This window comes from Narcine bancroftii, chromosome 2 (assembly GCF_036971445.1).
Source record: "Narcine bancroftii isolate sNarBan1 chromosome 2, sNarBan1.hap1, whole genome shotgun sequence".
Classification (NCBI taxonomy): Eukaryota; Metazoa; Chordata; class Chondrichthyes; order Torpediniformes; family Narcinidae; genus Narcine; species Narcine bancroftii.
The window spans coordinates 198,891,246-198,916,521 of NC_091470.1; the positions used below are offsets into that span (position 1 = coordinate 198,891,246).

The 25,276-nt window shown below is 55.3% G+C and overlaps 1 protein-coding gene across 3 annotated transcripts in view; it reads right to left on the reverse strand.

The window, feature by feature from the left end:
- Window positions 1-394: 394 nt before the first annotated feature.
- The window catches only part of LOC138754954 (B-cell CLL/lymphoma 6 member B protein-like), a 73,660-nt gene continuing 48,778 nt past the window's right edge, over window positions 395-25,276 (reverse strand). For all 3 annotated transcript variants that reach the window (XM_069920018.1, XM_069920016.1, XM_069920017.1), the window contains exon 10: window positions 395-2,901. In XM_069920018.1, coding sequence (XP_069776119.1) covers window positions 2,761-2,901 — 141 coding nt within the window. In that variant the 3' untranslated portion in view covers window positions 395-2,760. The remainder of the gene's footprint in view (window positions 2,902-25,276) is intronic.

A 25,276-nucleotide genomic window follows, 5' to 3' on the forward strand; every position in this document is an offset into this window, starting at 1 on the left:
AGTCCAGGTGGAATGTGGGGAAGGAATGGAGAGTAAAATGAGAGGTCAGCATGGACCACAGAGGTGGAAGGGCCTGTTTCCCTGCTGTTCTACTCATTTATACAGGGAGATTCCTCATTTTCCCCCACCCTCCCCCCAACAGCGCAATAGCCTCTCCTCCCTCCCTCCCTCCCTCCCTCCCTCCCAGACCAAAGCGACCCCATTCCCCACAAACCCCAACCCCCCTCCTTCACGCAAATCCCCTCACTACCCTGCTTCCCTCCCCCCCTTGTGACCCCCCCCCACCCTCCCCGCAGAACATTGGTGAAGTACGTGATCTTCGCTCTGTGACATTCACCGTCCGAGTTTCTCCAGGATTGTTTTCACTAAATAACGATCCAGGTTCTTTTCTCAGTTTTGTAAAAAAAAATTGTTTATTTTCAAAAGTTCTTTGATTTTTTTTTTGCTCAGCAAAACGGTTTAGCAAATTGCTTAAAGCCAAAGATAAATTTACAGAAATTTCCAACAATTAAAAAATGCAAATTATTCAGAGATAAGCTCAGAACTCGAAGCAGGAGGAGAGGGGAATGGACCATGGGACTGGAGGAGGGGGAGAGGAGATAGAGCCCGATGGGGAGAGGGGAACCCCATGGGGCGAGGGGAATGGCCCACGGGACTGGGGCCCCATGGGGAGGGGAACGGGCCACAGGACTGGGGGAGGAGATAGGGCCCCATGGGGAGAGGGGAACGGCCCACGGGACTGGTGGGGAGGGGGGAAAGGAGATAGAGTCCTGCTAACGGGGTGAGGGAAACAGCCCACAGGACCCGGGGATTGGGTGGGAGAGGGGAACAGCCCACGGGACTGAGGGAGGGGAAGAGGAGATGGGGCCCACTCACAGGGTAAGGGGAATGGCCCACGGGATGAAAGGGAGGGTGGTGGGAGATAGGATCCCCTTCACACAGCGAGGGTAATGGCCCCAAGGCACAGTGGGGGAGGGGGGTGCTGGGAGAGATAGGGTCCCATTCAGAGTGAGAGGGGAGGGTGGAAATGGGAAGATGCTCAGAGAGCCATTGTATCCACAGGGAAGAACCAGCATTCCCTGCGATGCCCCTGAAACATTTATTAAATGTAGACATACAGCCCGGTAACAGGCCCTTCGGCTCACGAACCCGTGCCGTCCAATGACTACAACCTCTCCCCCCCACCCCCAGATAGTTTTTGAAGGGTGGGAAGAAACCCACACAGAAATGAGGAGAGCGTACAAACTCCTGACAGCGGGGGTTTTGAACGTGGGTCGCTGGCGCTGAAGCGCCGTGCCAACTTGTGTCGCCCTTCACAAATGGCTCGAGGATGAAGAGGCGGACATGGGCTTGCGTTCCCGGGCCTGTGTTTCCACAAGGCACCGGGGGTGGGATTCAAACTCGGGCAGGTTTCACAGCAACAGTTCAGCGCAGGAAAACTGGGATTTGGGTCCCAAACAGTTCTGCAGTGTTGAAGCTGCTAGCGACAGGTGGATGGGGCAGGGGGAAGGTGTGACTCTGGGCGGAACTGGAGCTCGCAGGGATCCCGAGAGTTGGGGGGGGGGGGGGGCCTGTGACCAGCTGGGAAACTAGCCCAGGATCCCGGGGTGGGGTGAGTGGAGGAGGGAAAGCGAGCTGCTCTCAGGTTTTCGGAACCGGCAGTATCGCGCAGATCCTGTTGCGGGCTTTGGTTTTAATTTGAAAGGCCTCATCCTCTTGAGATCTCTTGATTCATCCAGCAAACCTCAGGCAGGAGCTGGGAGCTCTCGACCCAGACCCGGACGTTTGGGAAAAGAATTAAAAGTCACAACCAAAAAAAGTGCAGACGCCACAAATGCGAGACAAAAAAAATCAGAAAACGCTGGAAACACTCAGTGGGTCGGGCAGCATCTGTGGAGGGTGAAGAGATTCTCTAACCAGAGGCAGAATTACACTTTGACTCTCCGGCCCCAGACAGGTCTGGTCTGGGAAGGTCCGTGTTGTAAGTGGGGCATGCAATCGGTGCCCACTTGGTTTTCACGGAGCCTTGGCAGTAGCGGGGATCGGGGACGAGGCAGGGGGGTGAACCCACGAACCTACACCAGAATGGTTGCTAGAGACGCTCACCCAGCCGTGGCCGACAAGAATCGTTCAGCACCGGGGGCAGTGGAGATAGAACGAGCCGTGGGGCAGGCTCATCTTGGGAGTGACCAGCCCTCTGTTGCCCATCGGGAGGGACGTTAGCTTTTGCAGTGGCATTAAAATGGGAGCCAGCAGCAAAGGTGGAGCAGGAAGAAAGGCGAGGAATATGGCCGTTGGCATACGTGTGACCCCACCCCCCCCAATGAGCTCCGTACAGAAGGGGCAGCGGGAGGGAGCTAATCAACAGCCCCCCCCCACCCCCCACATCATGCTACCCTCTGTAACCTTCCTGCAGTCACGAACCCACAGACCCAGCAATCAAACTCAGCAAGGATTTCGGATGGCCAGGGGAGGTGGTGGCCCACCTTCCATCCTCACTGAAAACCTCTCCCGACAAGGCAAACCCACCCCCAAAATCGAGCCACCCTCTCCTGTCCATTAACAGGGAATAGGAGCTGACACCCAGGAGTTCCAACGAGCTCGATCAGACTTGTCCACCTCCTCACCCAGGATCAGCCCTCAACACCTCCGGGGCAGCGATAGGGAATGATCCCTGGGTCCGTTGGGAGGAGGGGGGGGGTATCGATTGGGCCAGGCGGTGGGGGATGGGGGAGGGTTGGACGGCCGCAGGTCGGGCGACTAGCAGGCCTGCAGCGCTCCCCGGCAGAGCTCAGGGACGATCTTGTAGCGGACCTTGGTGTTGGTGATAGCCCCATGTTTCTGCCGCAGGTGCAGTCGCAGCTGACTTTTGTGTCGAAAATGCAGGTCACACTTTTCACACTGCAATTAAAAGCAAAACACCAGTTAGAGTGAAGCTCCCTCCACACCGTCCCATCACACACTCCCAGGGTCAGAGAGTGAAGTTCCCTCCACACGGTCCCATCATTCACGACCAGGGTCAGATAGGGTGAAGCTCCCTCTATACCGTCTCATCACACACGCCCGGGATCAGAGAGGGTGAAATTCCCTCCACACCATCTCATCACACACTCCTGGGATCAGAGTGAAGCTCCCACCGCAGCGTTGCATCGCGCTCTCCCGGGGTAAGACAGGGTGAAGCTCCCTCCACACCTTCCCAACACACACGCCCGGTACAGACAGGGTGAAGCTCCCACCACACCGTCCCAGCACACACCCGGGGTCAGACAGAGTGAAATTCCCTCCCCACCGTCCCAAAGCACACACCCGGGGTCAGAGTGAAGCTCCCTCCAAACCGACAAATCACACACTCTTGGGGTCAGACACAGAGTGAAACTCCCTCAACACCATCCCAAATCACATGCCCGGGGTGAGACAGGGTGAAGCACCCTCCACACCGTCCGATCACACACGCCCGGGGTCAGACAGAGTGAAGTATCCTCCCCACTATCCCAACACACACGCACAGGGTAAGACATAGTGAAGCTCCCTCCACACTGTCCCAAAACGCACTCCCAGGGTCAGACAGAGTGAAGCTCCCTCCACACCGTCCGATCACACAATCCCGGGGTCAGACAGAGTGAAGCTCCCTCCCCATTGTCCCATCACACACTCATGGGGTCAGGCCTGAAACGTTGGTGAAATGTGGTTTCACTTTCCACTGTTCCAGTTACCAGCAGGAAAACCATAGTCCAACTATCCCACCCTCTATCAACAGCCCCGTATCAGGCCCAACTGGTCCCGCTCTCTCCCCACAGCCCCGTATCAGGCCCAACTGGTCCCGCTCTCTCCCCACAGCCCCGTATCAGGCCCAACTGGTCCCGCTCTCTCCCCACAGCCCCGTATCAGGCCCAACTGGTCCCGCTCTCTCCCCACAGCCCCGTATCAGGCCCAACTGGTCCCGCTCTCCTCTCCACCCCGGTCCCACTGCCCCGCTCTCCTCTCCACCCCAGTCCCACTGCCCCGCTCCCTCCACAGCGTCGCATGACACGCTCCCGGGGTCAGACGGGGTGTAGCTCCCTTCACACTGTCCCAAATCACATGCCCGGAGTCAGACAGGGTGTGGGTCCCTCCACACCATCCCATCACAGAATCCCGGGGTCAAATAGGGTGAAGCTCCCTCCACACTATCCCATCACACATGCCCGGGGACAGACAGGGTGAAGGTCCCTCAAAACCGTCCCATCTTACACGCCCAGGGTCAGACAGAGTGAAGCTCCCTCCACACCTTCCCAACAGACATGTCCGGGGTCAGACAGGGTAAAACTCCCTCCACACCGTCCCAACACACACTCCCAGGGTCAGACAGAGTGAAATTCCCTCCACACCATCTCATCACACACTCCTGGGGTCAGAGTGAAGCTCCCACCACAGCGTCGCATAGCACCCTCCCGGGGTCAGATAGGGTAAAGCTCCCTCCACTCCGTCCCAACACACACTCCCAAGGTCAGACAGAGTGAAATTCCCTCCACACTGTCCCATCACACACTCCAGGGGTCAGAGTGAAGCTCCCTCCGCAGCATCCCAACACACACTACAGGGGTCAGACAGAGTGAAGCTCTCTCCACACCGTCCCATCATACATGCTCGGGGTCAGAGTGAAGTTCCCTCCACACCGTCAAATCACACACGTCTGGGGTCAGACAGTGTGAAACTCCCTCCCCACCATCCCATAACACACACACAGGGCAAGACATAGTGAAGCTCCCTCCATACCGTCCCAAAACGCACTCCCAGTGTCAGACAAAGTGGAGCTACCTCCACACCGTACCATCACACAATCCCGGGGTCAGACAGAGTGAAACTCCCTCCACACCATTTCATCACACACGTCCAGGATCAGACTGAGCGAAGTTCCCTCCACACCATCCCCTCACACATTCCCAGCGTCAGACAGAGTGAAACTCCCACCACACTGTCCCATCACACACAGCTGGGGTCAGAGTGAAGTTCCCTCCACGCTGTCTCATCACACACTCCAAGGGCCAAACAGGGTGAAGCTCCCTCCACACCATCACACACTATTGGGGTCAGACAGGGTGAAGCTCCCTTCACACGGTCCCATCATACACGCCCAGGGTCAGACAGAGAGAATATCCCTCCACACCGTCCCAACACACACTCCCAGGGTCAGACAGAGTGAAGCTCCCTCCACACCTTCCAACACACACTTCAGGGGTCAGACAGAGTGGAACTCCCTCCACACTGTACCATCACACACTCCAGGGGTCAGAGTGAAGCTCTCTCCGCAGCATCCCATCACACATTACAGGGGTCAAACAGAGTGAAGCTCCCTCCACACTGTCCCATCACACACATCCACGGGGTCAGACAGGGTCAAGCTCCCTCCACACCGTCCCATCATACACTCCCAAGGACAGACACAGAGTTTAGTGCCCTCCGCAGCGTCCCATCACTCTCCCAAGGTCAGATAGAGTGAAGTTACATCCACACATTCCCAACACAAACTTCCGGGATCAGACAGAGTGAAGCTCCCTCCACACCATCCCAACACACACCTCCGGGGTCAGACAGAGTGGAACTCCCTCCACACTGTACCATCACACACTCCAGGGTCAGAGTGAAGCTCAGTCCGCAGTATCTCATTACAGACCACTGGGGTCAGACAGAGTGAAGCTCCTTCCACACCGTCCCATCACACACGCCCGGGGTCAGAGTGAAGTTCCCTCCACACCGTCCCATCACACACTCCCGGGGTCAGAGTGAAGTTCCCTCCACACCGTCCCATCATCTACGCCCAGGGTCAGACAGAGTGAAGCTCCCTCCACATCTCCCCAACACACACGTCCAGGGTCAGACAGGGTAAAACTCCCTCCACTCCGTCCCAACACACACTCCCAGGGTCAGACAGAGTGAAATTCCCTCCACACTGTCCCATCACACACTCCAGGGGTCAGATTGAAGCTCCCTCCGCAGCATCCCAACACACGCTACAGGGGTCATACAGAGTGAAGCTCTCTCCACACCGTCCATCACACACTCCCGGGGTCAGACAGAGAGTGAAGCGCCTTCCATCCCATCCAATCACACACGCCCGGGGTCAGAGTGAAGCTCCTTCCACACCATCCCATCACAGACACCCGTGGTCAGACAGGGTGAAGCTCCCTCCACACCGTCCCATCATACACGCCCAGGGTCAGACAGAGTGAAGCTCCCTCCACACCTTTCCAACAGACACGTCTGGGGTCAACAGGGTAAAACTCCCTCCACACCGTCACAACACACACTCCCAGGGTCAGACAGAGTGAAATTCCCTCTACACGGTCGCATCACACACTCCAGGGGTCAGAGTGAAGCTCCCATCGCAGCATCCCATCACACATGACAGGGGTCAGACAGATTGAAGCTCTCTCCACACCGTCCATCACACACTCACGCCATCAGACACAGAGTGAAGCTCCTTCCATCCCATCCAAACACACACGCCAGGGGTCAAAGTAAAGTTCCCTCCACAATGACCCATCACACACATCCAGGGTCAGACTGGGTCAAGCTCCCTCCACCACGTCCCAGCACACACGTCTGGGGTCAGACAAAGAGAAGCTTCCTCCCCACCATCCCATAACACATGCACCGGGTCAGACAGAGAAACTCCCTCCACACCGTCCCATCATACACTCCTGTGGTCAGACACAGAGTGAAGCGCCCTCCCCACTATCCCATAACACACGCACCGGGTCAGATATAGTGAAACTCCCTCCACACTGTCCCATCATACACTCCTGGGGTCAGACACAGAGTGAAGCGCCCTCAGCAGCGTCCCATCACTCTCCCAGGGTCAGATAGCGTGAAGTTCCCTCTACACCATCACATCATGCACTCCTGGGGTCAGACAGGGTGAAGCTCCCTCCACACTGTACCATCACACATGCCCAGGGACAGACAGGGTGAAGCTCCCTCCACACCGTCCCATCACACACGCCAGGGGTCACACAGAGTGAAATTCCCTCCACACATTCCCAACACAAACTTCGGGGATCAGACAGAGCGAAGCTCACTCCACACCTTCCCAACACACACCTCAGGGGTCAGACAGAGTGGAACTCCCTCCACACTGTACCATCACACACTACAGGGGTGAGAGTGAAGCGCCCTCCGCAGCATCCCAACACACACTACAGGGGTCAGACAGAGTGAAGCTCTCTCCACACCGTCCATCACACACTCCCGGGGTCAGACAGAGTGAAGCGCCTTCCATCCCATCCAATCACACACGCCCGGGGTCAGAGTGAAGCTCCCTCCACACCATCCCATCACAGAAACCCGTGGTCAGACAGAGTGAAATTCCCTCTACACGGTCGCATCACACACTCCAAGCGTCAGAGTGAAGCTCCCTCCGCAGCATCCCATCACAGACACCCAGAGTCAGAGTGAAGTTCCCTCCACACCGTCCCATCACACACGTGTGGGGTCAGACAGAGTGAAACTCCCTCCCAACCTTCCCAACACACACGTCCAGGGTCAGACAGAGTGAAATCCCTCCACACTGTCCCATCACACACTCCAGGGGTCAGAGTGAAGCCTCCTCCGCAGCATCCCATCAAACACTGCAGGGGTCAGACAGAGTGAAGCTCTCTCCACATCGTCCATCATACACTCCCGGCGTCAGACACAGAGTGAAGCTCCTTCCATCCCATCCAAACTCACATGCCCGGGGTCAAAGTGAAGTTCCCTCCACACCGAGCCATCACACACATCTGGGGTCGGAATGGGTCAAGCTCCCTCCACCACGTCCCATCACACACGTCGGGGTCAGACAGAGTGAAGAATCCTCCCCTCCATCCCATAACACACGCACCAGATCAGACATAGTGAAACTCCCTCCACACCGTCCCATCACACACGTCTGGGGTCAGACAGAGTGAAACTCCCTCCACACCTTCCCAACACACACGTCCAGGGTCAGACAGAGTGAAATCCCTCCACACTGTCCCATCACACACTCCAGGGGACATAGTGAAGCTCTCTCCACACCGTCCATCACACAATCCTGGCGTCAGACACAGAGTGAAGCTCCTTCCATCCCATCCCAACACAGACGCCCGAGGTCAAAGTGAAGTTCCCTCCACAATGACCCATCACACACTCCTGGGGTCAGACAGAGTGAACCTTCCTTCCCACCATCCCATAACACACGCACCGGGTCAGACATAGAGAAACTCCCTCCACACCGTCCCATCATACACTCCTGTGGTCAGACACAGAGTGAAGCGCCCTCCGCAGCATCCCATCACACACATCCAGGGTCAGATAGGGTCAAGCTCCCTCCGCAGCATCAAATCAAACACGTCTGGGGTCAGACTGAGTGAAGCTTCCTCCCCACCATCCCATAACACACGCACCGGGTAAGACATAGTGAAACTCCCTCCACACTGTCCCATCATACACCCCTGGGGTCAGACACAGAGTGAAGCGCCCTCTGCAGCTTCCCATCACTCTCCTGGGGTCAGATAGAGTGAAGCTCCCTCCACACCATCCCATCACACACGCCCGGGGTCAGAAAGGGTGAAACTCCCGCCACATCGTCCCAAAACGCACGCCCGGGGTCAGACAGAGAGAAGGTCCCTCCACACCGACCCATCACACACTACCGGGGTGAGACACAGAGTGAAGTTCCTTCCACACCATCCCATAACACACGCACAGGGTCAGACATAATGAAACTCCCTCCACACCGTCCCAAATCACATGCCCGTAGTCAGACACGGTGAAGCTCCCTCCACACCATCCCATCACAGACACCCGTGGTCAAACAGGGTGAAGCTCCCTCCACACCGTCCCATCACACATGCCCGGGGACAGACAGGGTGAAGGTCCCTCCACACCGTCCCTTCATACGCGCCCAGGGTCATACAGTGTGAAGCTTCCTCCACACCTTTCCAACAGACACGTCCGGGGTCAGACAGGGTAAAACTCCCGCCACACCGTCCCATCACACACATCTTGGGTCAGACAGGGTCAAACTCCCTCCACCACATCCCATCACACACGTCTGGGGTCTGACAGAGTGAAACTTCCTCCCCACCATCCCATAACACATGCACTGGGTCAGACATAGTGAAACTCCCTCCACACCATCCAATCATACAATCCTGGGGTTAGACACAGAGTGAAGTTCCCTCCACTCCATCCCATCGCGCACCCCTGGGCTCAGACAGAGAGAAACTCCCTCCACACCATCCCATCACACACTCCTGGTGTCTGACAAGGTGAAGCTCCCTCCGCACCATCCCATCATACACGCCCAGGGTCAGACAGGGTGAAACTCACTCCACATCGTCCCAAAACGCATGCCCGGGGTGAGACAGAGAGAGGTCCCTTCCACACCATCCCATCACACACGCCCGGGGTCAGACAGAGTGAAGCTCGCTCCACACCATCCCATCACACACGTCTGGGGTCAGACAGAGTGAAAGTCCCTCCCCACCATCCCATAACACACGCACAGGGTCAGACAGAGTGAAATTACCTCCACACCGTCCCATCACACACGCCCAGGGTCAGACAGAGTGAAGCTCCCTCCACACCGTCCCATCACACACGCTCGGGCTCAGACTGAAGTTTCCTCCGCACCTTCCCAACACACAATCCCAGGGTCAGACAGAGTGAAATTCCCTCCACACTGTCCCATCACACACTCCAGGGGTCAGAGTGAAGCTCACTCCGCAGCATCCCATGACACACGACAGGGGTCAGACAGAATGAAGCTCCTTCCACACTGTCCCATCACACACTCCAGGGGTCAGAGTGAAGTTCCCTCCGCAGCATCCTATTACCACCACAGGAGTTACACAGAGTGAAGCTCTCTCCACACCGTCCATCACACACTCCCGGGGTCAGAGTGAAGTTCCCTCCACACCGACCCATCACACACGTCTGGGGTCAGACAGGGTGAAGCTCCCTCCACACTGTCCCATCACACACGCCCGCGGTCAGACAGGGTGAATGTCCTGCCACACCGTTGCATCACACACATCTGGGGTCAGACAGAGTGAAGCTTCCTCTCCATCCCATAAAACACGCACAGGGTCAGACAGTGAAGTTCCCTCCACACCGTCCCATCATGCACTCCTGGGGTCAGACAGAGAGAAACTCCCTCCACACCATCCCATCACACATTCCTGGGGTCCGACAGGGTGAAGCTCCCTCCACACCATCCCATCACACACACCCGGGGTCAGACAGGGTGAAACTCCCTCCACACCGTCCCATCACACACACCTAGGGTCAGACAGGGTGAAACTCCCTCCCCACCGTCCCATCACACACATCCGGGAACAGACAGTGTCAACTTCCCTCCACAACGTCCCTCACACACGTCTGGGGTCAGACAGAGTGCAGCTCCCGCCACTACGTCCCATCACACATGTCCCGGGACAGACAGGGTGAAGTTCCCTCCACACCATCCCATCACACACTCCTGGGATCAAAGTGAAGCTCCCTCTGCAGCGTCCCATCACACACTCCAGGGGTCAGACAGTGTGAAGCTCCCTCCACCACGTCCCATCACACACATCTGGGGTCAGACAGAGTGAAGATTCCTCTCCACCATCCCATAAAACACGCACAGGGTCAGACAGAGTGAAGCTCTCTCCACATGTTCCCAACACACACGTCCGGGGTCAGACAGAGTGAAACTCCCTCCATACTGTCCCATCACACACTCCAGGAGTCAGAGTGAAGCTCCGTCCACAGCATCTCATTACACACTACTAGGGCGAGACAGAGTGAAGCTCTCTCCACATTGTCCAATCACACTCTCCCAGGGTCAGACAGAGTGCAGCTCCCTCCACTACGTCCTATCACCACACTCCCGGGTTAAGAGTGAAGTACCCTCCGCACCGTCCTATTACACACTGCCGGGGTCAGACTCAGAGTGAAGTTCCCTCAAAACCGTCCCATCACGCACTCCTGTGGTCAGACAGAGAGAAACTCCCACCACACCATCCCATCAAATACTCCTGGGGTCTCACTGGGTGAAGCTCCCTCCACACCGTCCCATCACACACGCCCGGGGTCAGACAGAGTGAAGCTCCCTCCACACCGTCCCATCACACACGTCTGGGGTCAGACAGAGTGAAATTCCCTCCACACCGTCCCATCACACACGCCCAGGGTCAGACAGAGTGAAGCTCCCTCCACGCCGTCCCATCACACACGCTCGGGCTCAGACTGAAGTTCCCTCCGCACCTTCCCAACACACAATCCCAGGGTCAGACAGAGTGAAATTCCCTCCACACTGTCCCATCACACACTCCAGGGGTCAGAGTGAAGCTCCCTCCGCAGCAACCCATGACACACGACAGGGGTCAGACAGAATGAAGCTCCTTCCACACTGTCCCATCACACACTCCAGGGGTCAGAGTGAAGCTCCCTCCGCTGCATCCTATTACCACCATAGGAGTTACACAGAGTGAAGCTCTCTCCACACCGTCCATCACACACTCCCGGGGTCAGAGTGAAGTTCCCTCCACACCGACCCATCACACACGTCTGGGGTCAGACAGGGTGAAGCTCCCTCCACACTGTCCCATCACACACGACCGGGGTCCGACAGAGTGAAACTCCCTCCACAACGTTCCATCACTCACGTCCAGGGTCAGACTGAGTGAAGCTCCCTCCCCACTGACCCATCACACACTCCCGGGGTCAGGGTAAAGCTCCCTCCGCAGCGTCACATCACACTCACCCGGGGTCAGACAGGTTGTAGCTCCCTCCACACCTTCCCAAATCACATGATCGGAGTCAGACAAGGTGAAGCTCCCTCCACCACGTCCCATCACACACATCTGGGGTCAGACAGAGTAAAGCTTCTTCTCCACCATCCCATAAAACACGCACAGGGTCAGACAGAGTGAAGCTCCCTCCACACGTTCCCAACACACTCGTCCGGGATAAGACAGAGTGAAGCTCCCTCCACACCTTCCCAACACACACTTCAGGGGTCAGAGAGAGTGAGGTTTCCTCCACACCATCCCATCACGCTCTCCCAGGGTCAGACAGAGTGATGTTCCCTCAACACCGTCCCATTACGCACTCCTGGGGTCAGACAGAGAGAAACTCCCTCCACACCATCCCATCAAATACTCCTGGGGTCTCACAGGGTGAAGCACCCTCCACACCGTCCCATCACACACGACCGGGGTCCGACAGAGTGAAACTCCCTCCACAACGTTCCATCACTCACGTCCAGGGTCAGACTGAGTGAAGCTCCCTCCCCACTGACCCATCACGCACTCCCGGGGTCAGGGTAAAGCTCCCTCCACAGCGTCACATCACACTCACCCGGGGTCAGACAGGTTGTAGCTCCCTCCACACCTTCCCAAATCACATGATCGGAGTCAGACAAGGTGAAGCTCCCTCCACCACGTCCCATCACACACATCTGGGGTCAGACAGAGTAAAGCTTCTTCTCCACCATCCCATAAAACACGCACAGGGTCAGACAGAGTGAAGCTCCCTCCACACGTTCCCAACACACTCGTCCGGGATAAGACAGAGTGAAGCTCCCTCCACACCTTCCCAACACACACTTCAGGGGTCAGAGAGAGTGAGGTTTCCTCCACACCATCCCATAACGCTCTCCCAGGGTCAGACAGAGTGATGTTCCCTCAACACCGTCCTATTACGCACTCCTGGGGTCAGACAGAGAGAAACTCCCTCCACAGCATCCCATCAAATACTCCTGGGGTCTGACTGGGTGAAGCTCCCTCCACACCATCCCATCACACACGCCCAGGGTCAGACAGGGTGAAACTCCCTCCACATCGTCCCAAAACTCACACCCGGGGTCAGACAGAGAGAAGGTCCCTACACACCGTCACATCACACATTCTCAGGGTGAGACACAGAGTGAAGCACCCTCCACACCGTCCCATTACACACGCCCAGGGTCAGACACAGAGTGAAGCTACTTCCACACCGTCCCATCAAACACGCCTGGGGTCAGTGAAGTTCCCTCCACACCGTCCCATCACGCTCTCCCAGGGTCAGACAGAGTGAAGTTCCCTCCACACCGTCCCATCATGCACTCCTGGGGTCAGATAGAGAGAAACTCCCTCCACACCATCCCATCACACACTCCTGGTGTCTGACAAGGTGAAGCTCCCTCCGCACCATCCCATCATACACGCCCAGGGTCAGACAGGGTGAAACTCACTCCACATCATCCCAAAACGCACGCCCGGGGTCAGACAGAGAGAAGGTCCCTCCACACCATTCCATCACGCTCTCCCAGGGTCAGACAGAGTGATGTTCCCTCAACACCGTCCCATTACGCACTCCTGGGGTCAGACAGAGAGAAACTCCCTCCACAGCATCCCATCAAATACTCCTGGGGTCTGACTGGGTGAAGCTCCCTCCACACCATCCCATCACACACGTCTGGGGTCAGACAGAGTGAAACTCCCTCCACACCTTCCCAACACACACGTCCAGGGTCAGACAGAGTGAAATCCCTCCACACTGTCCCATCACACACTCCAGGGGACATAGTGAAGCTCTCTCCACACCGTCCATCACACAATCCTGGCGTCAGACACAGAGTGAAGCTCCTTCCATCCCATCCCAACACAGACGCCCGAGGTCAAAGTGAAGTTCCCTCCACAATGACCCATCACACACTCCTGGGGTCAGACAGAGTGAACCTTCCTTCCCACCATCCCATAACACACGCACCGGGTCAGACATAGAGAAACTCCCTCCACACCGTCCCATCATACACTCCTGTGGTCAGACACAGAGTGAAGCGCCCTCCGCAGCATCCCATCACACACATCCAGGGTCAGATAGGGTCAAGCTCCCTCCGCAGCATCAAATCAAACACGTCTGGGGTCAGACTGAGTGAAGCTTCCTCCCCACCATCCCATAACACACGCACCGGGTAAGACATAGTGAAACTCCCTCCACACTGTCCCATCATACACCCCTGGGGTCAGACACAGAGTGAAGCGCCCTCTGCAGCTTCCCATCACTCTCCTGGGGTCAGATAGAGTGAAGTTCCCTCCACACCATCCCATCACGTTCTCCCAGGGTCAGACAGAGTGAAGTTCCCTCCACACCGTTCCATCACGAACTCCTGGGCTCAGACAGAAACTCCCTCCACACCATCCCATCAAACACTCTTGGGGTCTGACAGGGTGAAGCTCCCTCCACACCATCCCATCACACACGCCCGGGGTCAGAAAGGGTGAAACTCCCGCCACATCGTCCCAAAACGCACGCCCGGGGTCAGACAGAGAGAAGGTCCCTCCACACCGACCCATCACACACTACCGGGGTGAGACACAGAGTGAAGTTCCTTCCACACCATCCCATAACACACGCACAGGGTCAGACATAATGAAACTCCCTCCACACCGTCCCAAATCACATGCCCGTAGTCAGACACGGTGAAGCTCCCTCCACACCATCCCATCACAGACACCCGTGGTCAAACAGGGTGAAGCTCCCTCCACACCGTCCCATCACACATGCCCGGGGACAGACAGGGTGAAGGTCCCTCCACACCGTCCCTTCATACGCGCCCAGGGTCATACAGTGTGAAGCTTCCTCCACACCTTTCCAACAGACACGTCCGGGGTCAGACAGGGTAAAACTCCCGCCACACCGTCCCATCACACACATCTTGGGTCAGACAGGGTCAAACTCCCTCCACCACATCCCATCACACACGTCTGGGGTCTGACAGAGTGAAACTTCCTCCCCACCATCCCATAACACATGCACTGGGTCAGACATAGTGAAACTCCCTCCACACCATCCAATCATACAATCCTGGGGTTAGACACAGAGTGAAGTTCCCTCCACTCCGTCCCATCGCGCACCCCTGGGCTCAGACAGAGAGAAACTCCCTCCACACCATCCCATCACACACTCCTGGTGTCTGACAAGGTGAAGCTCCCTCCGCACCATCCCATCATACACGCCCAGGGTCCGACAGGGTGAAACTCACTCCACATCGTCCCAAAACGCATGCCCGGGGTGAGACAGAGAGAGGTCCCTTCCACACCATCCCATCACACACGCCCGGGGTCAGACAGAGTGAAGCTCGCTCCACACCATCCCATCACACACGTCTGGGGTCAGACAGAGTGAAAGTCCCTCCCCACCATCCCATAACACACGCACAGGGTCAGACAGAGTGAAATTACCTCCACACCGTCCCATCACACACGCCCAGGGTCAGACAGAGTGAAGCTCCCTCCACACCGTCCCATCACACACGCTCGGGCTCAGACTGAAGTTCCCTCCGCACCTTCCCAACACACAATCCCAGGGTCAGACAGAGTGAAATTCCCTCCACACTGTCCCATCACACGCTCCAGGAGTCAGAGTGAAGCTCCCTCCGCAGCATCCAATCACCACCACAGGGGTTACTCAGAGTGAAGATCTCTCCACACCGTCCATCACACACTCCCAGGGTCAGACATTGAGTGAAGCTCCTTCCACACCGTCCCATCAAACAAGCCCGGGGTCAGAGTGAAGTTCCCTCCACACCGACCCATCACACATGTCTGGGGTCAGACAGGATGAAGCTCTCTCCACACTGTCCCATCACACACGCCCGCGGTCAGACAGGGTGAATGTCCTGCCACACCATCCCATCACACACTCCTGGGGTCCAACAGGGTGAAGCTCCCTCCACACCATCCCATCACACACACCCAGGGTCAGACAGGGTGAAACTCCCTCCACACCGTCCCATCACACACACCCAGGGTCAGACAGGGTGAAACTCCCTCCCCACAGTCCCATCACACACATCCGGGGACAGACAGTGTCAACCTCCCTCCACAACGTCCCTCACACACGTCTGGGGTCAGACAGAGTGCAGCTCCCGCCACTACGTCCCATCACACTGTACCGGGACAGACAGGGTGAAGCTCCCTCCACACCATCCCAACGCACACTCCCAGGGTCAGACAGAGTGAAGCTCTCTCCACACCGCCCATCACACACTCCCGGGGTCATGGTGAAGTTCCCTCCACACTAACAAATCATACACGTCTGGGGTCAGACAGGGTGAAGCTCCCTCCACACCAGCCCAGAGGTCAGACACTCTCCAGGGGTCAGACACAGTGTGAAGCTCCTTCCACACCGTCCCATCAAACACGTCCGGGGTCAGACAGAGTGAAGCTCCCTCCACACCGTCCCATCACACACGCCCGGGGTCAGACACAGAGTGAAGCTCCCTCCACACCTTCCCAACACACACGTCCGGGGTCAGACAGGGTAATACTCCCTCCACACCTTCGCAACACACACTCCTTGGGTCAGACAGAGTGAAATTCCCTCAACACTGTCCCATCACACACTCTTGGGGTCAGAGTGAAGTTCCGTCCGCAGCAACTCATTACACACCACTGGGGTCAGAAAGAGTGCAGCTCTCTCCACATCGTCCCATCACGCACTCCCAGGCTCTGACTCAGAGTGAAGCTCCTTCCACACCGTCCTGTCACACACGCCCGGGGTCAGAGTGAAGTTCCCTCCACACCTTCCAATCAAACGCGCCCGGGGTCAGAGTGAGTTCCCTCCACACCGTCCCATCAGACACGCCCAGGGTCAGACAGAGAGAAGCTCCCTCCACATCTTCCCAACACACACAACCGGGGTCAGACAGGATAAAACTCCCTCCACACCATCCCAACACACACTCCCAGCTCAGAGAGAGTGAAATTCCCTCCACACTGTCCCATCACACACTCCAGGGGTCAGTGAAGCTCCCTCCGCAGCATCCCATCACACACGTCCGGGGTCCGACAGGGTGAAACTCCCTCCACACCATCCCATCACATACGCCCAGGGTCAGACATGGTGAAACGGCATCCCCACCGTCCCATCACACACATCCGGGGTCAGACAGGGTCAAGCTCACTCCACAACGACCCTCACACACGTCTGGGGTCAGACAAAGTGCAGCTCCCGCCACTACGTCCCATCGCACATGTCTGGGGACAGACAGGGTGAAGCTCCCTCCACACCATCCCATCACACACTCCTGGGGTCAAAGTGAAGCTCCATCTGCAGCGTCCCATCACACACTCTCAGGGTCAGACACAGAGTGAAGCTCCTTCCACACCGTCCCATCACACGCCCGGGGTCAGAGTGAAGTTCCCTCCATACTGTCCCATCACACATGCCCGGGGTCAGAGGGAAGTTCCCTCCACACCGTCCCATCATACATGCCCAGGGTCGGACAGAGTGAAGCTCCCTCCACACCTTCGCAACACACACGTCCGGGGTCAGACAGGGTAAAACTCCCTCCACACCATCCAATCACACACTCCCGGGATCAGACATAGTGAAACTCCCTCCACACCGTTCCAACACACACTCCCAGGATCAGACAGAGTGAAATTCCGTCCACACTGTCCCATCACACACTCCAGGGGTCAGAGTGAAGCTCCCTCCGCAGCATCCCATCACACACTACAGGGGTCAGACATAGTGAAACTCCCTCCACACCGTCCCATAAAACACTCCCGGGGTCAAAGTGGAGTTCCCTCCGCACCGTCCCATTACACACTCCCGGGGTCAGACACAGAATGAAGCTCGCTCCACACCGTCCCAACACACACACGCCTGGGGTAGACAGAGTGAAGCTCCCTCCACACCATCCCCACACACACTACCAGGGTCAGACAGGGTGAAAGTCCCCCCACACCGTCCCATCACACACATCCAGGGTCAGACAGGGTCAAGCTCCCTCCACGCCGTTCCAACACATACTCCCAGGGTCAGACAGAGTGAAATTCCCTCCACACTGTCCCATCACACACTCCTGGGGTCAGAGTGAAACTCCCTCCACACCGTTCCAACACACACTCCCAGGGTCAGACAGAGTGAAATTCCCTCCACACTGTCCCATTACACACTCCAGGGGTCAGAGTGAAGCTCCCTCTGCAGCATCCAATCACCACCACAGGGGTTACACAGAGTGAAGATCTCTCCACACCGTCCATCACACACTCCCAGGGTCAGACATAAAGTGAAGCTCCTTCCACACCGTCCCATCAAACAAGCCCGGGGTCAGAGTGAAGTTCCCTCCACACCGACCCATCACACACATCTGGGGTCAGACAGGGTGAAGCTCCCTCTCCACCATCCCATAAAACACGCACAGGGTCGGAGAGGAGTCACGTGATGGAGTAGTGGCCGGACGGTGAACTCCAGCCCTCTCCAGAAAAGTCGGGAAAAACAAAAGAAAACACAAAGGCACAGATATAAAAGTTACAGAAAAGTGAGTATAAAGGAGGAAAGAAGATGGCGACAAAAAAAGAAAAATCGAAAGCAACGGTAAGAAGAGAGGAAGAGAAGACAAAGGAGGAAAAAGGTGAAGGCCTTACCTGTCCGAAGAGGCCCGCTGCGGAGAGAGAAACCCGCTCCCTCAGGTCGGTAAATAATGGACTACAAAAATGGCTCGCAGAGCCGAGTAAAAGTGCGCAACCGCGCATGCGAATGAAAAAAAACACACCGACGGGAGGGGGGACCAGCTGGGGAGTCGATCTCCACAGCCGGCAACGACAGCTGCAGAACACCTGCAGCAAGAAGAGACCACAGAAGACAACAGAAACAAGAAAGAAGAGGAGGAAAGGGCACCAAAGAAACAACAGATGGTCAACCCAGAGGAAGAAGAGGAAGAAGAAGAGTACAGTGAAATAGAAGAAGAAAAGAAAGGCAAGGTAAAGGATATACTTGCTCTTATTAAAGGATACATGGAGTCATTTAAAGAATGGCAAACACAGGAATTTAAGGATTTAAGAAAAAGAATAAACAACACAGAAGAGAAAATAAATAAAATGGAGATGACCTTAACAGAAATGGGAAAGAAAATGGACAAGATGGAAAAGCGGGCAGTAGCAGCAGAAATGGAGGTAGAAGACTTAAAAAAGAAATTGGAGAAATCTAATAAAAAAACTAAAGAGACACAAGAACTACTAGCTCAAAAAATAGATACAATGGAAAACCATAACAGAAGAAATAACATAAAGATAGTGGGCCTTAAGGAAGATGAAGAAGGCAAGAATATGAGGGAGTTTATAAAAGAGTGGATCCCTAAGACCCTAGGATGTCCAGAACTACAGCAAGAAATGGAAATAGAAAGGGCACATAGAGTATTGGCCTCTAAACCACAACCACAACAAAAACCAAGATCTATTGTAGTAAAATTCCTAAGATATACTACAAGAGAAAAGGTACTGGAGAAGACAATGGAAAAAGTAAGAGAGGGCAACAAACCACTGGAGTATAAAGGGCAAAAAATCTTCATTTATCCAGATATAAGTTTTGAACTCCTAAAGAAGAGAAAAGAGTTCAATACAGCAAAGGCGATTTTATGGAAGAAAGGGTATAAATTTATACTAAAGCATCCAGCGGTATTGAAAATATTTATTCCAGGACAACAAAACAGACTATTCTCGGATCCAGAAGAAGCATGAAAATTTGCAGAACAATTACAAAAATAGACTGAGGGAGGAAGACGGGTAATGAGAGTTAAAATGATCACGATTGATATGTATGTGGGTAAAGACAAAAATAGACTGAGGGATGAAGACGGGTAATGAGAGTAAAAATGATCACGATTCATATGTATGCGGGTAAAGAGGTATAAGAGTGAATAGAGACAATGAGCATACATAAATGTATCTGTACTTAGAGGAAAATATAGATAGTATAGACAAGAATTAATAAGGGAAGGTAATGGAATAGAGAGAATAAGGAGGGAATTAAAAGAGTGACCTTTGTGACATATGAAAAGTGAAATCTTTTCTGGGGGAGGCGGGGTGGGGGGAAATAGCGGTCACTGCAAAATCAGTTGACGCTTGCGAGTGGATTCGCAAATCCAAATGGAGAGGGGAGATGTGGTTGTCCGACAAGGGATAAAGGACAACTCAGGAGGTGAAGGGGAGATTGGGGATAAATAAGATAGAAATAGGAGAATAAGGAAAATGTTGGATGTTGTAGGAATGTTGTCTTATAAAGAGTTGAAAATAAGAAAACAGAAATGGAAAAGGAGGAAAGGTAATGATGGAAAAACGGAAAGAGAAGATAAACAAAATATAAAAGGGCTACGCTGAACGATATGTCTTTAAATATTAATGGAATACATAACCAAATTAAAAGGAAGAAACTACTAAATTTAAATGAATAAATGTATTCCATTAGAAAAAATAACATATAGGTTAAGAAATAATATTGAAATATTCGAACAAGTATAGGAGCCTTACATTAAATACAATAGCGAAAACCTACCGGGGACAAACATTACCTAAGTTGATGGAAGGAGAAGGAAAGAAAAGAATGGACTCAGTAGAATTTCTGGTGTAATTTTGTTGAATGACAACATTGTCTGACTGGCTGAATGCAACCTAGATTGTATACCTAAAATGGATGAGAGGGGGGGTGGGGGGGTGGTTTGGGAGGAAAGGGAGGGGGGGGAGAAAAAGTCACTGTATATGTGTGAAAAAGAAATAGTGTATATCATGGCTAATGTGATTTATGGTGTGAAAAATAAAAAATAAATTAAAAAAAAACGCACAGGGTCAGACATAGTGAAGTTCCCTCCACACCGTCCCATCATGCTCTCCCAGGGTCAGACAGAGTGAAGTTCCCTCCACACCGTCCCATCATGCACTCCTGGGGTCAGACAGAGAGAAACTCCCTCCACACCATCCCATCACACACTCCTGGGGTCCGACATAGTCAAACTCCCTCCACACCATTCCAACACACACTCCCAGGGTCAGACAGAGTGAAATTCCCACCACACTGTCCCATCACACACTCCAGGGTTCAGAGTGAAGCTCCCTCCGCAGCAACCCATCACACACTCCCAGGGTCAGACAGGGTGAAACTTCTCCCCACCGTCTCATCACACACATCCGGGGACAGACAGCGTGAAGCTCCCTCCACAACGCCTCTCACACACGTCTGGGGTCAGACAGAGTGCAGCTCCCGCCACTACGTCCCATCACATATGTCAAGGAACAGACAGGGTGAAGCTCCCTCCACACCATCCCATCACACACGCCAGGGGTCAGAGTGAAGCTCCCTCTCCAGCGTCACATCACACACTCCCGGAGTCAGAGTGAAGTTCCCTCTGCACTGTCCCATTACAAACACCCAGGGTCAAACAGAGTGAAGCTCTCTCCACATCGTCCAATCACACACTCCCAGGGTCAGACTCAGAGTGAAGCTCCTTCCACACCGCCCCATCACACACGCCCGGGGTCAGAGTGAAGTTCCCTCCACACCATCCCATCAGACACGCCCAGGGTCAGAAAGAGTGAAGCTCCCTCCACACCTTCCCAACACACACGTCTGGGGTCAGACATCGTAAAACTCCCTCCACACCATCCGAACACACACTCCCAGGGTAAGAAAGAGTGAAATTCCCTCCACATTGTCCCATCACACACTCCAGGGGTCAGAGTGAAGCTCCCTCCGCAGCATCCCATCACACACTACAGAGGTCAGAGTGAAGCTCTCTCCACTCCACCCATCACACACTCCCGGGGTCAGACACAGTGTGAAGCTCCTTCCACACCGTCCCATCACACACGCCCGGGGTCAGACAGAGTGAAGCTCTCTCCACACGTTTCCAACACACACGTCCGGGATCAGACAGAGTGAAGCTCCCTCCACAACTCCCAACACAAACCTCCAGGGTCAGACAGAGTGAAACTCCCTCCATACTGTCCCATCACACACTCCAGGAGTCAGAGTGAAGCTCCGTCCGCAGCATCTCATTGCACACCACTGGGGCTAGACAGAGTGAAGCTCTCTCCGCATTGTCCAATCACACACTCCCAGGGTCAGACTCAAAGTGAAGCGCCTTCCACAACATCCCTCACACACATCTGGGTTCAGACAGAGTACAGCTCACTCCATTACGTCCCATCACCACACTCCCGGGTTAAGAGTGAAGTTCCCTCCGCGCCGTCCGATTACACACTCCCGGGGTCAGACTCAGGGTGAAGTTCCCTCAACTCCGTCCCATCACGCACTCCTGGGGTCAGAGTGAAACTCCCTCCACACCGTTCCAACACACACTCCCAGGGTCAGAGTGAAATTCCCTCCAAAATGTCCCATCACACACTCCAGAGGTCAGAGGGAAGCTCCCTCGGCAGCATCCCATCACACACTACAGTGTTCAGACAGAGTGAAGCTCCTTCCACACCGTCCCATCAAACACGCCCGGGGTCAGAGTGAAGTTCCCTCCACACCGACCCATCACACACGTCTGGGGTCAGACAGGGTGAAGCTCCTGCACACCGTCCCATCACACACACCCAGGGTCAGACAGGGTGAAACTCCCTCCACACCGTCCCATCATACACTCCTGGGGTCAGACACGGGGTGAAGCGCCCTCCGCAGCATTCCATCACTGTCCCGGGGTCAGATAGACTGAAGTTCCCTCCACACCGTCCCATCATGCTATCCCAGGGTCAGACAGAGTGAAGTTGCCTCCACACCGTCCCATCACGCACTCCTGGGGTCAGACAGAGAGAAACTCCCTCCACACCATCCCATCACACACACCCGGGGTCAGACAGGGTGAAACTCCCTCCACCCCGTCCCATCACACACACCCAGGGTCAGACAGGGTGAAACTCCCTCCCCACCATCCCATCACACACATCCGGGGACAGACATTGTCAAGCTCCCTCCACAATGTACCTCACACACGTCTGGGGTCAGACAGAGTGCAGCTCCCGCCACTACGTCCCATCACACGTCCGGGGACAGACAGTGTGAAGCTCCCTCCACACTATCCCATCACACACTCCTGGGGTTAGACAGAGAGTAACTCCCTCCACACCGTCCCATCACACACTCCTGGGGTCAGAGTGAAGCTTCCTCCGCAGCGTTGCATCACACTCTCCCAGGGTCAGACAGGGTGTAGCTCCCTCCAAACCGTCACAAATCACATGCCCGGAGTCAGACAGAGTGAAGCTCCCTCCACACTATCCCATCACACACGCCCGGGGTCAGAGTGAAGCTCCCTCCACACTGTCCCATCACACACTCCAGGGGTCAGAGTGAAGCTCACTCCGCAGCGTCGCATCACACTCTCCCGGGGTCAGACAGGGTGTAGCTCCCTCCACACCGTCACAAATCACATGCCCGGAGTAAGACAGGGTGAATCTCCCTCCACACCATCCCATCACGGACAGCCGAGGTCAGACAGAGTGAAGCTCCCTCCACACCGTCCCATCACACACGTACGGGGTCAGACAGAGTGAAGCTCCCTCCACAACTTCCCAACACACACTTCAGGGGTCAGACAGAGTGAAACTCCCTCCACACTGTCCCATCACACACTCTAGGGGTCAGGGTGAAGCTCCGTCCGCAGCATCTCATTACACACCACTGGGGTCAGACAAAGTGAAGCTCTCTCCACATCGTCCCATCACACACTCCCAGGGTCAGACACAGAGTGAACCTCCTTCCACACCGCCCCATCACACACGTACGGGGTCAGACAGAGTGAAGCTCCCTCCATAACTTCCCAACACACACTTCAGGGGTCAGACAGAGTGAAACTCCCTCCACACTGTCCCATCACACACTCCAGGGGTCAGAGTGAAGCTCCGTCCGCAGCATCTCATTACACACCACTTGGGTCAGACAGAGTGAAGCTCTCTCCACATCGTCCCATCACACACTCCCAGGGTCAGACACAGAGTGAACCTCCTTCCACACCGCCCCATTTCACACCCCCGGGGTCAGAGTGAAATTCCCTCCACACCGTCCCATCACACACACCCGAGGTCAGAGTGAAGTTCCCTCCACACCGCCCCATCACACACGCCCGGGGTCAGAGTGAAGTTCCCTCCACACCATCCCATCGGACATCTCCAGGGTCAGACAGAGTGAAGCTCCCTCCACACCTTCCCAACACACACGTCCGGCATCAGACAGGGTAAAACTCCCTCCACAGCGTCCCAACACACACTCCCATGGTCAGACAGAGTGAAATTCCCTCCACACTGTCCCTTCACACACTCCAAGGGTCAGAGTGAAGCTCCCTCCGCAGCATCCCATCACACACTACAGGGTTCAGACAGAGTGAAGCTCTCTCCACACCGTCCATCACACACTCCCGGGGTCAGACATAGATTGAAACTCCATCCACACCGTCCCATCAAACACACCTCTGGGGTCTGACAGTGTGAAGCTCCCTCCACACCGTCCCATCAATAACTCCTGGGGTCAGACACAGATAGAAGCGCCCTCCGCAGCGTCCCATCACTGTCCCGGGGTCAGATAGAGTGAAGTTCCCTCCACACTGTCCCATCATGCTCTCCCAGTGTCAGACCGAGTGAAGCTCCCTCCGCACCGTCCCATCACACACGCCTGGTGTCAGACAGAGTGAAGCTCCCTGCACACCTTCCCAACACGCACAGCCGGAGTCAGACAGGGTATAACGCCCTCCACACGGTCCCAACACACACTCCCAGGGTTAGACAGATTGAAATTCCCTCCACACTGTCCCATCACACACTCCAGGGGTCAGAATGAAGCTCCCTCCGCAGCATCCCATCACACTACAGGGGTCAGACAGAGTGAAGCTCTCTCCACACCGTCCATCACACACTCCCGGGGTCAGACACAGTGTGAAGCTCCTTCCACACCGTCCCATCACACACGCCCGGGGTCAGAGTGAAGTTCCCTCCACACCGTCCCATCACACAAGTCTGGGGTCAGACATGGTGAAGCTCCCTCCACACCGTCCCATCACACACGCCCGGGGTCAGACAGGGTGAAAGTCCCGCCACACCGTCCCATCACACACATCCAGGGTCAGACAGGCTCAAGCTCCCTCCACAACATCCCATCACACACATCTGGGGTCAGACAGAGTGAAGCACCATCCCCACCATCCCATAACACACGCACAGGGTAAGACATAGTGAAACTCCCTCCACACCGTCCCATCATACATTCCCGGGTCATACACAGAATGAAGCGCCCTCCGCAGCGTCCCATCACTCTCCTGGTGTCAGATAGAGTGAAGTTCCCTCCACACCGTCCCATCACGCTCTCCCAGGGTCAGACAGAGTGAAATTCCCTCCACACTGTCCCATCACACACTCCAGGGTTCAGAGTGAAGCTCCCTCCACAGCATCCCATCACACACTCCCGGGGTCAGACAGAGAGAAACTCCCTCCACACCGTCCCATCACACTCTTCTGGGGTCAAACAGAGTGAA